This window comes from Agrilus planipennis, unplaced genomic scaffold, assembly GCF_000699045.2.
Source record: "Agrilus planipennis isolate EAB-ADULT unplaced genomic scaffold, Apla_2.0 scaffold80, whole genome shotgun sequence".
Lineage (NCBI taxonomy): Eukaryota > Metazoa > Arthropoda > Insecta > Coleoptera > Buprestidae > Agrilus > Agrilus planipennis.
In genome coordinates this window covers 141,021-159,342 of record NW_020438873.1, presented here as the reverse complement: position 1 = coordinate 159,342, position 18,322 = coordinate 141,021, and the positions used below count along the sequence as shown (strand labels likewise).

The 18,322-nt window shown below is 32.6% G+C and overlaps 2 protein-coding genes across 2 annotated transcripts in view; both read right to left on the bottom strand.

Annotated features, from left to right (window-relative positions):
• Positions 1-1,066: 1,066 nt before the first annotated feature.
• Positions 1,067-6,468, bottom strand: LOC112906044 (adenylate kinase 2, chloroplastic-like; the record flags this gene model as incomplete). The annotated part of the gene is given in 8 exon segments (XM_025979617.1): positions 1,067-1,135; positions 1,266-1,637; positions 3,237-3,365; positions 3,525-3,662; positions 3,887-3,904; positions 4,035-4,406; positions 6,005-6,133; positions 6,293-6,468. Coding segments are annotated over 8 exon segments (1,230 nt in total), but the record flags the coding sequence as incomplete, so codon positions are not given.
• A 652-nt stretch (positions 6,469-7,120) lies between these two features.
• LOC112906115 (probable multidrug resistance-associated protein lethal(2)03659) overlaps positions 7,121-18,322 on the bottom strand; it is a 23,532-nt gene continuing 12,330 nt past the window's right edge. Inside the window, exons 3-10 of the mRNA XM_025979783.1 lie at positions 17,189-17,416; positions 14,408-14,841; positions 13,758-13,914; positions 11,243-12,523; positions 9,698-10,034; positions 8,622-8,772; positions 8,264-8,494; positions 7,121-8,095 (exon numbers count right to left, since the gene is read on the bottom strand). Coding sequence (XP_025835568.1) covers positions 7,182-8,095; positions 8,264-8,494; positions 8,622-8,772; positions 9,698-10,034; positions 11,243-12,523; positions 13,758-13,914; positions 14,408-14,841; positions 17,189-17,416 — 3,733 coding nt within the window. The 3' untranslated portion in view covers positions 7,121-7,181. The remainder of the gene's footprint in view (positions 8,096-8,263; positions 8,495-8,621; positions 8,773-9,697; positions 10,035-11,242; positions 12,524-13,757; positions 13,915-14,407; positions 14,842-17,188; positions 17,417-18,322) is intronic.

The following is an 18,322-nucleotide window of genomic DNA, read 5'->3' as shown; positions in this document are numbered from 1 at the left end:
ATTGAATCGATGAAGCTTTCAAGTAATGTAACTCCATATTTAAAATAATAAAATAAAAACACTTGGAGTTTACAAATAATTTATTATAACCACTATAATTATTTCGACACACTGTGCCTTCTTCAGGTGGTGAAGATATCTATGTAAACTCCAAGTGTTTTAATTGATAATAATGTCAATTAGGACAAACGACCTATCCCAATACAATCTTAGTTACCAATTTTGATTAGATAGGTTTCTTCTTATTATTAAATTATTATGATTAGAGTTTGTTTTTTCTTTTTTTTTTTTGGTAAAATTAGCCGACACTGTAAGGTACTCGGTGTTATTAACCGGTGCACGTCCGGATTCTAAAGAAAGTGCCGGATTGGTAGTGTACCGGATCCAAACCAGATACCCGACCAATCTTTAGTGGCTAGTAGCCATTAATTTACAACACAAAAAATACCCGCGATCTTTTTTGCGAGCAGCATATCATCAGTTTGTATTAAAGGAAACTTTTCCGTATTGAACAATCAGAAATCATCATTGACACTAAATTTAAATGAATATAAAAATAATCTAGCCACTACACAATCAATCCATATCCTTATTTTTTGTCAAACATTAATGAATATTATCGTAAGCAAGGTAAACAAGTAAAAGTATAGGTATACAAAAAAGTCTTTTATTTCAAAAAGATGCCAGTGGTGTACATTTAAATGTGCGATTAGTATTGATAAACAGAGCATAAAAATTTATTTCTAATAATAGTGTTTTATTCGACATAAAAACACTAATAACGACTATAAAACTGTGTTTGACCTTTAACTGCAGTAATAAGCCGTCCTGTTAAACGTATTTGTCATTTATAACAATAACTACAATATTTTGAAAATAAAAATATAACATCAAATTGCTGAAGATACGTACGTATATTTTTTAATAACAATTTTATTGTCCTTTCTCTTTGGAAGGACTCAAGAATGCAGGTACTGCAAATACTCGTTTTATTTATTATTTAAAATTATTGCTACCAATAATATTATCATTTCTACAATAAATAAGTATATGTATCTAATATTTGATTTTATAATTTATCTAGAATCGCTTCCACATTGGCAAAAATCTCTTCGACAGTTCCTTCTGCTTGTATCTGCAAAAATAAATAATAAATATTCAGTTACAATGTTGATAATATTTTGCAAAAATACAATTCTCGAAACATATTTAAATATGGACACGTAAATCTTGTTAATAAATTTTTAAAACAAATTTTAACGTACCCTTTTTAATTTATCAGGGTATTGGCTAATAACTTCGTTGTTGTTTTCGTTAAACGTTTTTAATCTCGCTTTTATGGTTTCTTCATTATCGTCAGCCCTTCCAGACGTTTCTGCTCGATGCAGTAACCTTTTTGTCAAAGTGTCTTCAGATGCATCGAAAAAAAGAATAACGGTGACAGGGGAAACGTTTTTCTCGAAAAGTGCACCTTGGCTCTTTTCTCTAGGATATCCGTCTATAAGAAAGCCCTTTGAATGAGGCAAATTTTCTAGAATTGCTTCTTTCAAAAGGTCTAACACCACTTCAACAGGTACCAATTCACCTCTTTCCATTATGGCATTGAGTTCTTTTCCTCTGTCTGAGCCGCTATTTACCTATTCAAAAGAGATCAAAAAAGATCATTAAAATGGTTTTTGTGACGAAACAGTTTGACAATATACGATATATACAGTGTCGCAGGAAAATCCCTTCAGGAGTCAAATTCATGCCTCCCGTTACTCATTTCTATCTTAAGTTATTATTAAGAAGATTTGGGTCACCGTTAAACATCGTTTTAAGTCAAGACTGTGGTCTCAACAAAATCCAGACAGTACGGTCATGGCAATCCTTTTATACAATTGCAGAAAATAAAATTTGGGAATCAGAGTAGTTGTTATTGTTATAATAAATTATTGTTTAAACTCCAATCCTATTGCTGAGGGTCTACAATTTCCCTCGAATTGCACAAAAGATTGTGGCATGAATCAAATGTGCAGAAAGGTAGTATTGCCAAGTTCCATAGCGTGTGGTTCTTGTCGGAATCAGTCATGTCTCTATACGTTATCTAATACATAATTAAATTCTTGAAGTAGTTGATGAAAATGAATATATGAAAGAAGAAAATGTCCACGAAGACGAACAATAATCAAGGTCTGGCAACGAATACGATACAATGTCCTAGTTTCCTCAGCCCTATATTTCGAAAACTGTTGGTTCTACGTAAATTTATATCACAAACAAATTTGGTAATAATCAAAGTTAACATAAACCCAATATCTTAGGAGATCTTTGACCGTCTGTAACTTTTGTAGTCGCCCAATTGACTATATCAACTTTTGATAAATTATTTGCAAATTCAAAATAAAGAAAATCTTCAGTTGAATTTTTTAGAAGTTTAAATGACGACAGCATTCGAAGCGTTGCGACGCGCACCGTGTACAAGTTCCGAGGGCCCTCTCGGCGTGAACGTCCACGTCTGTCATTTATTAAAAAAAAAAAAACAAATTAAATCTTAATACCCTATGAATATTAATATTAAAAAGTAATAATTTCGAAAGAAAAATAGATTTCCAGTCTAGGATTTTTATAAAGCTGTTTGAGCAAAATTCAAACTAAAATAGCCCACAATCATATAATCTTTTCTGAGTATCATCTAGCTGAAGGCTACGACGCTATAGTTTTTGGATTTACATCATATCTTTATCTCTTGTAGAATTAAATTTTACGACGTGTTTTGTCCTCGATTAAATGAGACAGAGAAATTCTTCTCTGTTTACGAAACTTGAGCAACGAACTTTAAGACTAGAACTGCAAATTCAGAAACTAAAAATATTTCCATAATTCACTGATTATTCTAAACTTCATTTGAATTACTTATTAAAACGTTCTTCAACAAACTACCTAGCTATACCAACTAAAATCGGTTCATATATTAGAAGTAAAGTTTTAATTTAATTTAAAAACAGTTAAATCACAATGGCAAATGATCAAAGGATCAAAACTTCTGACAAGTGATAGCGAAAACTAAAAACTATTTGTTTGTGGTTGTAGGTATGCAAAATATGCGTTAATTTAAATATATTAAGTCGATACTTAATATCGTTTATAAAATAGACATTTGTTAGTGATTGAAGCAAATTTTCTAGAATGTTGTTTACATTTATTTGTAATTAGTATTAGTAGCACATATTAAAAAATATTTATACTATGTATACCTCTTTGCGAAGTAAATCGCCACTTGAAAGATGAGTGTAACCATATTTTTCGACAATTTTATCACATTGAGTTCCCTTTCCAGAACCTGGACCTCCCAAGACCCAAATAATGGGAACGTTTATCGACACCTAACAAATAAATAATAAATAGTATATAAATATGTTTATATAAAACACAACAAGCACTATTAAGTATTAAAGTCAAATTTTGTAGTCGAATGTGCATACAAATTGGCAGTAAGTTAATGATTTAGGGTAAAATTTTCTTTATTTTTACCATTATCTTACCATGACGATATTATTAAAGTAATAAACAGTAATTGCTAAAGTTAGAACAACAATGAAGTGTGATAAAATAAGATACAAGCTGTGGCATGTGAGCCAAAAAATTCGATGATTAAATAAAGGACCACTGAAACTATACTGCTAGATATTGGTGCTTGATAATTTTGGCAACACCTTTATTAATGTTCAAGTAGTGCGGTTGTTAATGTAGATTATTGGGTGTTCTTGTGTAATAGCGCCCACGTAGAAGTTAAGCGCCAATGCCAAAAGTTAAAAATAAATACGATGAAAATAATGTTAACTAAATTGTAAGAAATTCTCCTTTTATTATTTCAGAATTTTAGATTTTTAAGACAACCTTCGACAGTTCCTTCTGCTTGTATCTGCAAAAATAAATAATAAATATTCAGTTACAATGTTGATAATATTTTGCAAAAATACAATTCTCGAAACATATTTAAATATGGACACGTAAATCTTGTTAATAAATTTTTAAAACAAATTTTAACGTACCCTTTTTAATTTATCAGGGTATTGGCTAATAACTTCGTTGTTGTTTTCGTTAAACGTTTTTAATCTCGCTTTTATGGTTTCTTCATTATCGTCAGCCCTTCCAGACGTTTCTGCTCGATGCAGTAACCTTTTTGTCAAAGTGTCTTCAGATGCATCGAAAAAAAGAATAACGGTGACAGGGGAAACGTTTTTCTCGAAAAGTGCACCTTGGCTCTTTTCTCTAGGATATCCGTCTATAAGAAAGCCCTTTGAATGAGGCAAATTTTCTAGAATTGCTTCTTTCAAAAGGTCTAACACCACTTCAACAGGTACCAATTCACCTCTTTCCATTATGGCATTGAGTTCTTTTCCTCTGTCTGAGCCGCTATTTACCTATTCAAAAGAGATCAAAAAAGATCATTAAAATGGTTTTTGTGACGAAACAGTTTGACAATATACGATATATACAGTGTCGCAGGAAAATCCCTTCAGGAGTCAAATTCATGCCTCCCGTTACTCATTTCTATCTTAAGTTATTATTAAGAAGATTTGGGTCACCGTTAAACATCGTTTTAAGTCAAGACTGTGGTCTCAACAAAATCCAGACAGTACGGTCATGGCAATCCTTTTATACAATTGCAGAAAATAAAATTTGGGAATCAGAGTAGTTGTTATTGTTATAATAAATTATTGTTTAAACTCCAATCCTATTGCTGAGGGTCTACAATTTCCCTCGAATTGCACAAAAGATTGTGGCATGAATCAAATGTGCAGAAAGGTAGTATTGCCAAGTTCCATAGCGTGTGGTTCTTGTCGGAATCAGTCATGTCTCTATACGTTATCTAATACATAATTAAATTCTTGAAGTAGTTGATGAAAATGAATATATGAAAGAAGAAAATGTCCACGAAGACGAACAATAATCAAGGTCTGGCAACGAATACGATACAATGTCCTAGTTTCCTCAGCCCTATATTTCGAAAACTGTTGGTTCTACGTAAATTTATATCACAAACAAATTTGGTAATAATCAAAGTTAACATAAACCCAATATCTTAGGAGATCTTTGACCGTCTGTAACTTTTGTAGTCGCCCAATTGACTATATCAACTTTTGATAAATTATTTGCAAATTCAAAATAAAGAAAATCTTCAGTTGAATTTTTTAGAAGTTTAAATGACGACAGCATTCGAAGCGTTGCGACGCGCACCGTGTACAAGTTCCGAGGGCCCTCTCGGCGTGAACGTCCACGTCTGTCATTTATTAAAAAAAAAAAAACAAATTAAATCTTAATACCCTATGAATATTAATATTAAAAAGTAATAATTTCGAAAGAAAAATAGATTTCCAGTCTAGGATTTTTATAAAGCTGTTTGAGCAAAATTCAAACTAAAATAGCCCACAATCATATAATCTTTTCTGAGTATCATCTAGCTGAAGGCTACGACGCTATAGTTTTTGGATTTACATCATATCTTTATCTCTTGTAGAATTAAATTTTTTCGACGTGTTTTGCCCTCGATTAAGTGAGACAGAAATTCTTCTCTGTTTACGAAACTTGAACAACGAACTTTAAGACTAGAACTGCAAATTCAGAAACTAAAAATATTCCCATAATTCAATAATAATTCTAAACTTCATTGGAATTACTTATTAAAACGTTCATCAACAAACTACCTAGCTATACGAACTAAAATCTGTTCATATATTAGAAATAAAGTTTTAATTTAATTTAAAAACAGTTAAATCACAATGGCAAATGATCAAAGGATCAAAACTTCTGACAAGTGATAGCGAAAACTAAAAACTATTTGTTTGTGGTTGTAGGTATGCAAAATATGCGTTAATTTAAATATATTAAGTCGATACTTAATATCGTTTATAAAATAGACATTTGTTAGTGATTGAAGCAAATTTTCTAGAATGTTGTTTACATTTATTTGTAATTAGTATTAGTAGCACATATTAAAAAATATTTATACTATGTATACCTCTTTGCGAAGTAAATCGCCACTTGAAAGATGAGTGTAACCATATTTTTCGACAATTTTATCACATTGAGTTCCCTTTCCAGAACCTGGACCTCCCAAGACCCAAATAATGGGAACGTTTATCGACACCTAACAAATAAATAATAAATAGTATATAAATATGTTTATATAAAACACAACAAGCACTATTAAGTATTAAAGTCAAATTTTGTAGTCGAATGTGCATACAAATTGGCAGTAAGTTAATGATTTAGGGTAAAATTTTCTTTATTTTTACCATTATCTTACCATGACGATATTATTAAAGTAATAAACAGTAATTGCTAAAGTTAGAACAACAATGAAGTGTGATAAAATAAGATACAAGCTGTGGCATGTGAGCCAAAAAATTCGATGATTAAATAAAGGACCACTGAAACTATACTGCTAGATATTGGTGCTTGATAATTTTGGCAACACCTTTATTAATGTTCAAGTAGTGCGGTTGTTAATGTAGATTATTGGGTGTTCTTGTGTAATAGCGCCCACGTAGAAGTTAAGCGCCAATGCCAAAAGTTAAAAATAAATACGATGAAAATAATNAAAGATAGAGTGATTCAAGAGGAAGGTTTATATGTATAATACATGCATAATATAGTAGGGAAACACTGATAATTTTAGAGGTTTCTAATGTGATGTCGTAAATAAACACATTTTTTGCGCTTACATTGCAAACGCTGGCTGAACCCTACGAGATAGATCAAAATAATGTACTACAATATTGTACATCTTAAAAGGGTCTACAAAAAAGTCCGGGATGGTATATGTGTATCTCTGAGGAATAACCCACAACAACCATTTTTATCCTTTATTTTTTATGAGAAATAATGACTCATTTACGAAGCGATTATAGGCAATACAGCATTAATTCTTATCCAATTAAGTACCTTAAATACATTGTGCATTTAATAAAGATCAATATGGTCCTTTATAGCATGTAATTTAAATGAATATTTTCGAAGATAGACAAACTAGAGAACGTGGCCTATCACAGCTTTTCAAATCTGAAGACAACCTATTTGCAACAACACACTTTTGCGGCAAAACTCTAGGTATTGATTAGCAAAACAAAACACAATTTGGTAAATATTTATTTTAAGTTTTGTGTATGAATTTATTTTTGTTTTAACTATAAAATTCATATTAATCCCGCACGTTTTAACATTCGATGGAATAAACTGTCACTGTTGGCCTTCAGAACGTTCGGATCATCATATTCAATTACTCTTCCGCTATCTATAACCATGATTTTATCGGCATTCATTACCGAACTTAATCTGTGTGCTATTGTTAAAACAGTGCAATCTTCAAATCGGCTCTTAACAATTTTTTGGATTAATGCGTCTGTTTGTGGATCCATATTAGCCGTTGCTTCATCAAGGACTAAGATTTTGTTGTGTTTTAAAATAGCCCTTGCAAAACAGATTAGTTGCCTCTGCCCAGTACTGAAGTTCGAACCTCCTTCAGGAATTTCCGTATCGATGCCGTTCTTAAGATTGCTAATCGTTGATTTCATTTCAACTTTTTCTAACGCATCCCAAATATCTGCGTCTGTGCTTTTTCCTTTTGGATCGACATTGTCTCTTAACGTTCCCGAAAACAAAATTGGATCTTGTGGGATAATTGAGATGCTGTTTCTTACATCTTCGTTGCTCACGTTTGTTATATCGACGTCGTCTATTAAAATTTGCCCCTCTACTTCGTAGAGCTTGAAAATGACCGCAATTATAGATGATTTTCCAGCACCAGTTCGTCCAACAATTCCAATTTTTTGTTGTGGTTCGACCGTAAAGTTAACATCGTCTAGTACTTTATTACCGTCCGGTTTGTATCGTAAAGAGACTTTCCTAAATTCAATTTTTCCTTTATTTGGCCACTCTTTCGGGTGGTTTTCTGAATCTGCTTCACTTTCAATCGATTCATATTCCAGCAAACGCTGGACGTTAGTCATCTTGGTTTCTAGTTCAGCCCAATGACAAATGCCCCATTGCAAAACACCGGTTAGCATAAATGACTGTGTAATTGCTAAACCCACATTTCCAGCAAACTCTCCTATGAAACATTATTATAATATTCATAAACGAACAGTTACTTTTTACTATTAATTACTTAAAACAAAGATTATTATTAGTTATTAGACAACAGATTACAAATTACAATAGGTACCAATAGAAAACACCCTAACATTACTTGAAGCATCGGTGATTAGACTTTACTTACCCCTTGCAATAAAGAAAAAGTAGCAGATAATCATAACCAAAAACATAAATGTCGTTATATCTGCAAATAAACCTAAGGCCCTTGAAGTTGCAAGACCCATATACGTCGCCGAATTGTAAATATCCTGTCGTTCGTCGAATACATTCTTCATAAAGTTTTGAGCTTTGTTGGATCGTATTGTTAGAAGACCTTCTATTGAAGCGTTCATATGACCAACAACTGGATTTCGTGCTGAAATGTGAATTTGTTAGGATTTTTTTCACCAAAAATCAAGTTGCTATAGGTTCATATACAAAAGCGAATTTACTGCAATTGTTATTAAATTAAAATACAAAAGTTATGTAATATTAAATATTACTTGCTCCTTCTAATCTCTGTACGCCTCTTCCAGCTTTTAGATATAATATTCTCATCAAATATAGAAAAACAAACAAAACTATCGAAGGTAATAGTAGTCTCCAGTTTATAGTTGAAATAACTGCTGCTGCACCAACAAGATTAAGAGCAACCTGTAAAACAATAAATAATTATCTTACTCTCTTAAAAAGGCTAATTGCTCAATATTCAAATTTGATGGCCGTAGCCTAGGATTAGTTCTTCTCCTACAGTGAGAATACCGATGAAGCCGTTTATCCGAAGCTTCGCCATAAGCTGTGGTTAGCGAGGGTCTAAAGTCCTTTGCTGATTTTGTACTAACGTGAGATTGAGTTGTTCTGAGGCTCATCATTAGTACCTACAACCACAGTGAAGGACTTTATGACTTCGGCTACATTTTTGAGAATATTACATATCAACCACAACTTCCGATAAGTCCCATCGGTGTTCTCACCTAAGGAAGAGAAACAACATTATTTTAACCACATTTTAAATGCTTCTAGCTTTTTCTTTTCCGCCGTGCCCATCGTCCCGTTTCGAACCCGTACAGGACCGTACTCTTTTTCTTTTTTTCGAATTCCTGAATTAACTGACCGCGAACATAGAAGTGATTTTTTATTTTGTTGAATACCATTCGACCCTGCATTGCCCTTTGTTTTATATTAAGTTAAGTCTTAAAGTCTTGATAATGGTCTCTAAAGACCAAAGAAATATTGGCGATCATTTATAAATTGGGAGATACTATCCAATGTATTTGGCCAAGTCTTGCAGACGTGGCTTCGTTCTTGGTCTCAGTTTTCTAGATTAAGTCAAAGTCTTAGCCTTATTATTGTCAACACAGTCTTTTTTTGGGTCTTAGTAATGCAAATGTTGCCTTAGTCTTATTAAGTCTTATCTTCCGAAAAACAAACAAGGAACGTTCATGACCAGAAGATCAGGCTTTATTTTGCCCTGCTCTAGTTAGTATTTCTCATACTCATTTGAAGTGAAAATTTTATTTGTGCTTGTATTCAATAAATTTTTGTTAAAATAAGATCAAAGTGATTAGTGATAACGTACCCTAATACACTGTAGAAGGTGAAACGGAATCATTTCGTCCACAATAGATAGATCTCTTGAAAATTTATTCAGTATACTTCCGGAGAGATGTATATCAAAGAAAAGCATCGGTGCTGCTAACAGTTTCGACATGATTGTGTTATGTAAATTGCGACCAATATTTGCATTGTAAGCGAAATAAATAAAAAGTTTCACCAAATTCGTCGTAACTGCGGCCAAAACGAGAATAATATATTCGTTTAACATGTAAGTATGTTTATGGGATAATTCTTCAAATTCTGTCGTATTGGTGAGATTATTTGCCTCTAATTTTGCTAATTTTGGTTCTATATCAACCCTGAAAACAAATTTCAATTAGAAAAATTTAAAAGCAATACGATAACAGGAGGGGAAAGGGGGCACAAAAGGGATTACAGCTATCCTCCATACCACAATCTAACTTAAGCCTTTCATGTGCAGCATGATAACAGGGGGGGGAAAGGGGAAAGAAAGGGGTTTACAGGATCCAGCAAGGGCAAAATTAAGAATTAATACGAACAAAATTGAGCCTATGAGGTTAACATATTCGGATGGTGATTCCTTCTATTTCGGTCAAACTCATGAGAGACCATCTTTCAGATTGGCTTTCCTCTTTGCAAATAATTCACAAAAACAAATTCAAATTTAACAAACCAATTCATAGCAAAAATCATCATCTTATCGGAATACAATTACAATTGCAAATAAATAGTCCAGGCCACAGATTATAAGGCTCCAATTAACTCTGGTTTGACTTTATTTTACTTATACGAATGCAACTCCCTACATACTGTTTAGATAGTTATTCTAGATTGATTCTAATATCTAACTTTATATGAAGCCGAATACTTTACTTTAAATAATGCCTGGGGTAAAAATACTCATACAAAATACAAATGAAGTGTTATTTTTATTAGATTAATAAAACAATTCAAATTACCTCCTACGACCACGTATACATTCCGAGATAAAAATGTTCAGTCTCTCAGAGTCTCTGAAAGCGACACTGAGTTTCCGTCTTTAATCGAGTCTCTCTGGTGTCTCTGAGAGAGACTGTCGAGAGACTAAAAAATAACTGTTTAGCGTCTTTGAACGAGAGACTCGAGTCGCTCATAGAGAGATCCTCATTTCGTATCCAGTCTTTGAACGAGAGACTCGAATCTTTGAACGAGATTTTTTAAGTTCAACATATTTTAGATCCCAGTCTTTCTATTATTAATTAATATATTATTAACAATTTTATCGTTTGACTCTCTCTTAAAGAGACTGTGAGAGATCCATAAAACACCTAAACAATAAGTGAGAGATTGTGAAAGACTGTGAGAGACGTTCTCAGAGACGCTGAAAGACTCTGAGAGATTGGAAAGAGACTAAAAATTTTTGTCTAGGGATATATAATTTAAATTATTATAGAAAGTTGCATTCAATTTCTGGTGTTCACAAGCCAGTGCTTTATAAAACCCAGTCAGATTTGCTCTCATACCTTAATCTGCTACAGTGTAAGAAATTTTAAAGATTTAAACTTACCATCCCCTAATAAACGTGTCCGACCAACTCATAGTTATTTGTGCAGACGAATATATTATAAATAAGACGATGAATGTCGGTATTCCACCACCGAACAAGAAATATTTTTTGTATGTCTCCCACGGTACTTTCCCTTCTGCTTGTAGTTCATGGTAGAGTTTCGTTGATGGGTTAGGAATTTTTTCGGTACTATTAAAAACTTTTAACAGGGCGTTATCTTCGTACGCGTCATCCTTTTCTTTAATTTCCTGCTTTTTCGATTCAATGGTTTTGTTTGAATCGTTTATGGTATTTTCGTCAATTTTATCGTCTACACTGTCGCTTATTGTTAAATTAATTTTTGGCATTTCATCGAAAGATCCGGCGTACTCGACTCTTCCGTCATCCAGTACTATCACTTGCTGGGCAAATTTTAAAAAACTGTGATTTTGAGTAACGAAAACGCATATTTTATCTTTGAGAAACTTTCTGATGCATTCGTCAAAAATGTAACCACTCACGTGAGCATCTACTGCTGATAATGAGTCATCGAACAAATAAATGTCTGCATCATGGTACACTGCTCTCGCTAAGTTCACTCGAGCTTGCTGACCTTTACTGAGATTTAAACCTTTATCAATCAGGAATGTGGAATCTCTCTCGGGGAGCATAGAAATATCTTTTCTTAATGCACATACCCTTACAACTTCTTGGTACCGATCTGCATCGTATGGTTTATAAAAAATTATGTTTTGTTTTACTGTTTCGGGGAAAAGCCACGGTTCTTGAGAAGCGTAAGACACTTCACCAACAACGTCAACAACACCCGTTTTGGCCGAAATTTCATTCAGTAACAATTTTAATAGAAAAGATTTTCCAGATCCGACAGAGCCTGTTACCACATTTAAACCCGATTTAAATTTCAAAGTGACATCCTTTAGAACTGTCTTTTCAAATCCTGCATCAACCGATACCTTTTCCAAGTTGACAAGCGGCTCCTTTTTCTCTGAACAAGTTTTTAAATCGTTAACTTCTTCGGCGTGCATAAATTTCGTTATTCTTTTTACTGCCGCCATCATATCAGCAATAAGATTAAATCCCATAGGAAGATGAATGGTTAAAACGGCTCTTAACGTTCCAAATGAAGTCCATACTACGAAAGCTTGTTCGGCGTTTATATGCTTACCCAATGCTGTATAGAATACGATACAGAGACATAATGATATTTTTGCACAAAGATTTCCTATCGTCAACGCAACGAATCTAATGTAGAAAACGTGTTTTAATTTGATTACTTCCTTCCTGAAATTAATACGAATATTTATAGATTTTAATCATAGGGGATACGTTCTAAGGTTCCGAAATAAAACCAATATGTATCAAAATAAAATCAATGCATTAATAAATTCGCAATTAAATTAATCGTTATAATCAGCTTTAGTCATGAGTTTAAAAAAATTAGTGATTTTTTCTTGTATTGAATTTTGAAATTAGTCCACTCGGTTACATCTTTTATAAAAGTCGCCTCGGCACGAGTCAACAGTAGGTACAAACTCAAAAGATGCCGATACATTAAGGGGATTCAGATTATCGCTTCTAGATATCATGAGTTTAATGTTTGGAATAGAGGTTTGAAATTTTGTAGTAAGATAGATAAAGCTTTGTTCTAAAGCCTGTCGAAGGCCATTTTTTAATTTTTCAATTTCTATTAAAAAAAAGGTTTCCTACAAGAAGCATCAACTTTAAGTACTTGTATAAGCTTTTAATGACCATATTATTGAAAACCAAAAACGTACCGAGTTAGTGTGAACCTTTGTCTGTTACTATACAAAAAATTACATATTTATCTCGCAGCGTTAAATCACAATGTTTAGAATAGAAACCCATGTTTTCGGAAAAATTCACACTAGACATGAGCGGTCGATTGCGGTCAATCCCCTTAATAAATGACACCGAATCCTTTTCTGTTTACCGAATGCATCCGCGAATAATGAAATTTTTAGTCGCCAATACAGGAACTGGGTTGCAATTTTTTCACCCGCGAATATTGAAAACGCGAATAAGCAAACCGTGAATAAGGAACTTTTACTGTACATTGTTTTTCATGCAAATAAAGGTGATATTTTATCGAAATACTGATCAGTTTTGAATTTTCAAAATCTGTTATCAAAATCATTATTAGCGACCCTTAAAAAAAAACAATAGTATTTGCTATTCTCCATTGGAAATAGTTACAACCTCCCAATAATTATAGTGGTTTTATGTAAAGTTTGCTTTACGTGAAGTACATTGAGTGTTACAACGAAACGAAGACGTCATTAATGACTTCATACGTTTTCCTGGATGTTTGTAGTCATTCAACATTCTTTGACATTTTGATGGTTCGAATGTCCACTCTAACAAAATTTTAAAATACAACCAGTCTTTATATACATAAATTCTTATTATTAATTAATTTCATGCATTTTGAGAATTCGAATTTATGTTTTACTGATAACTAAATATCCGTTTGATCAATTAATTGTTTTATATATACCTGCGAATTTGTTCTAAACTTTTCATAAATGAGTTTTCCAGTGTATACACTTTCACTACTTTTATAGCATTTAGTACTTCTTGAGTTAATTTTAATCGTTTATCAGTCATAGTAGCTGTTTTTATTCGCAATTTCGCTGCTACTTTTCCCAAGAGAGCTAAAATCGAAAGGTACTTTTAAAACTATAAACGTTTATTATAAGAAAGCTATAAAATTAATACTCTACAGTAGACAAACAGAACGACTTTCTCGTTTAACTTTTTAGTTTATTAATGATGTACCTAATTTTTTACAAAAAAGAAAAACGAAAAAGGAAAATTTACCTAAATATTGACGCGATATTTACAATTTATCCCACTACCTCATTGTTTCGTAAACGAAAATAATAAAAATTACAATTTTGACCGGAATTTGTAAAAATAAAATCCCAGCAGAAATAAATTTACTAGGTATTTTAATTGATATTACAAATTTAATTGTAATAATTAAGAGACTTGAAANAAAAAAACATGTCAAAATTGTAATTATTACAAGTTAGCTAATAAATTCAATTATTTCTACGGCAAATTTAGTCATTTACATTCGAAAATTGCAATTTTTGCATTGCCATAAATTTAGTTTTCTCCGTGCATTTCGCATAAAACACTTACCTTGTACTGGAATAAGGAGAACCAAAAAACCAACTCCAGCAAAGGCGGAAACGCCAATTTGAAGATAAATTATATAAGTCATTACTCCAACGTGTATTACACCAATCCACAAATCGTGAGCATATTGCGGGGCAGCATTGAAACATTGAACGTCCTTTGTTATTAATGTAATCGCATGGCCGCTAGTAAACTTTAAAGTTGAAGCAGTGCTTAATCTTAACGATTTTCTATATATTAATCCACTTAACGCAATTTTAATTTTCAAAACAAATTGATGAATATAAAACATTTGATTATGCATGAATAAAGTCCAACAAAATGTACTGAATAAAAATATAAATGCATAAAACAGAGCCTCTTCCCTTTCCATTTTTTCTGCTTTGTTAGGGTCGAAATAAGAAATCATTTTTCCAACTGATAATGGCTTTACAACCCTACAAACAAAATTAAAACGGTTATATGTATTAGTTAAAACAGACATTGAGGAATTAATTGGTTTTAAATTTACTCATATCCTTTCAAGGATCTCATAGTGATGCTTGATATACAATAAGGTTATCAAGACCAAATTTAATTTTCACATTAGGAACGAAATTAAGAAAGTCATTTATTATACATATTTAAGAGATACGTACAGAATCGGTGGAAGGTAATTCGGAGGTAGGAATTGTAATGCGTAGGAAAGTAGGGCAGAGTGTAGAAAGTTATTTACAAAAAAGTGATAGGATAGTCATGGTTAAATTAAAGTCGAAGCCGGTAAAAACGGTATTAGTGCAGGTCTACATGCCTACATCATCTTACAGTGATGAAGACGTAGAAGCGGTTTATGCAGATATAGAAGACGTGTTAAGTTTAGTGAAAGGGCAGGAAAATTAAATAGTGGTAGGAGACTTTAACGCAGTAATAGGTGAGGGTAAAGTGGATGCAATAGCAGGTTCTTTTGGATTAGGCAATAGAAATGATAGGGGAGAAAGGCTGATAGAGTTTTGCGAAAAGCATAACTTAACCGTCGCGAATACTTTATTTAACCATCACGTTAGGAGGCACTATACGTGGAAGATACCAGGTGATTTAGAGAGATATCAGTTAGATTACATACTTGTTAGGCAAAGATTTAAAAATCAAGTGAAGGACTGTAGGAGTTATCCAGGAGCAGATATAGATAGCGATCATAATTTAGTAGTTAATAAGACCAATCTTAAATTGAAAATTCTGAAAAAGAGGGAAGGTAGAAGACGTCTTGACTTAGAAAAGCTAAAATGTAACGAAACGCGTGATAGGCTAGATAAAAGGACAGACGAAATACTAAAGGCGGCTGGAGAAAGGGATGTCAGGGACATAGAGACAGAATGGAACTGCATCAAAAAACATGCCTAAAGTCAGCAGTTGCAAATGTACTAGGTCTTAAACGAAACGAAAGTAGGAAACCCCGGATAACAAATGAGATTTTGGGATTACTAGAAGAAAGGCGAAAATACAAAAACAGGACAGACGAAGAAGGGCGAGAAAGATATAAGGTTATAAAGTGGGAAATAGTTAGGAAGTGTAAGGCAGCTAAGGAACAGTGGATTGATAGGATGTGTAAAGAAGTAGAAGAAAAGTTTGAAGTAGGCAAAACCGATGAGGCGTATAATATAATTAAAAGAGAATTACAGTAGTAATAATATAAGAAACGAGACAGAGGTCATTTTGATAGAAAATGAGGAAAAGGCAGATAGGTGGAAAGAATATTTAGAGAACCTATACGCATTCCCTGAGTTAGGAGATATATTAGAGAAGAAAGATAGTGTGGAGGTAGATGAGCTAGGTTATCCCATAATGAGAGAAGAGTTCGATGTAGCATTAAAAAATTTAAAGAATAATAAGGCGCCAGGTGTAGATGGGATACAGGGGTAATTCTAAAACATGCAGGACAAGAGGTTAGAGTTCGTATTTTTAAGCTAGTTAGTCTCATTTACGAATCAGGGAAAGTTCCAGAGGATTATAAACGGAACGTGGTGGTAACCATACCTAAAACAATTAGTTTAACTTCCCATGCGTCAAAAATCTTCAGTAGAAATATACAGAGTAGGATGGAAGAACTTTTAGCGGAAGATCAATTTGGGTTTAGAAGAATAAGAGGAACGCGGGAGGCCATTCTAGCTTTACGTGTAACATTAGAGAATACGATGAAAATAGGAGAGTGCATACATAGGGTTTGTAGATTTAGAAAGAGTTTTTAGTAGAGATTAGTTACAAAGATAAAAGAGTGATACTTAGTTTGTATAAAGAACAAAAGGCAGTTATAGCGTTAGGGTTGCTACGTAGAGAAGTAAATATTAGGAAGGGAGTCAGACAGGGATGCACACTGTCACCGCTACTTTTTAATCCATACATCGAAGACGAGATCAACATCATTCAAGTCAAGTACAACTGTAGGGATAGATATAAAAGCCAATAAACAATTCTCAAGTAAAAAAATACAAGTTTGACTTGTACTGGTTGCGTCTTTTTAATAGAAACACATCAAAATAATAATTCCCATTAAGTTAATGATAATTTTTTATTGTTTACTCATTTAATCAAGTAAACTTGGCAGCATTTTTATTCTAATTTTATCGAGGGAGTCATTATTATGTTTTTTCTGAGACTTGGTCAGATTATATCAAAGAGAAAAAAGAAATAAATGTTGCGTTCTATTTTTATTATAGAAATTCATTAAGTGCTACAACAGGCAAATCTCTGGCCTTACACACGGGAGCAATCATAAAATTTTGATTGTCCCAATTATAGTAAACTTACATGAGAACAGTTTTTACCAGGAAGACGATAATTCCGTATGCCATGTACTCTAGGCCGAACATTTTAAATAGGCACACAATTATGGGCAGTTTCTTCTCCTTCGCCTTCTTCCATTCTTCTTCCATTCGTTCTCCAAGGTTTCCTGATTTATAACCGTCCAATACTTCATAAATATCGCGTTCATAAATTCCTCGTACCACTCCTTTTTTAAAAATTTGACGAGTAAAACTAAAAATAAAAAATAAATCATTTCGAGTGCTTTTATAAAGTATTAATGAAAAGTAGCAACAGAAAATACATAGTAAATATTTAAAAAAAGATAGTACGTCTATCTATACTTGCGTACACGTTATGTACTCGTATTTACCTACATATTATAACGTTTTTTTCGGTGTCCGTTAAAAATGAAAAAAAAAATTCAACAGAATCAAAAAAAGACACGTGGGCAATTAATTCCTCATTAAATGCTTATAATGTGCCCTAATGAGTAATTAAATAGCCATTTTTTTAAAAATTACCTCTCTGCTACCTTAGGTTACTAGAGCATGGGCAATTATTTAAACAATAAACAAAGTAATTAAATTCTCATTAAATGTTTTAAAAACGGACCAGTCACAAATTAAATGCACCTATAATTTTTCCAATAAATAAGACTGTTGACAAATATGGGAGTTAAAAACAGGTGTAATTCATGTACTGTTTCGAGGTTCAATAAAGACTAAGCATTTATTTTCTCATTAGAGCACTTAATTAGCTTTTAATTCATAGCTTAAACCTATTTCTGGTCTCTTTTGTATGTCAACGTACGTCCAAGTCGCGAAATCTTTTATTTACAGAAAAAAAAAATAACAAGAGTATTTAATTCCTAACGGGTCTATTTCAAAAGCATTTAATGAGCATCTATTTACTGTGTAAGCAAAAAAGCTAATTTCATTCCGTCCCTGTTCAGCTAACTTAATCATAAGCTAGCAGAGCAGTAGTTTTTGAAAAAATGCCTGGATGATTGTCCATGTGTCTGTGTTTGATTCTACTGACTTTGTACACATACCAATCATTTTAAAAGCGTTAAAAATTCTGAATTATACAGGAAGGTTTGTTGATTTAGAAATTTTATAGCGGTATATTATGATAGTA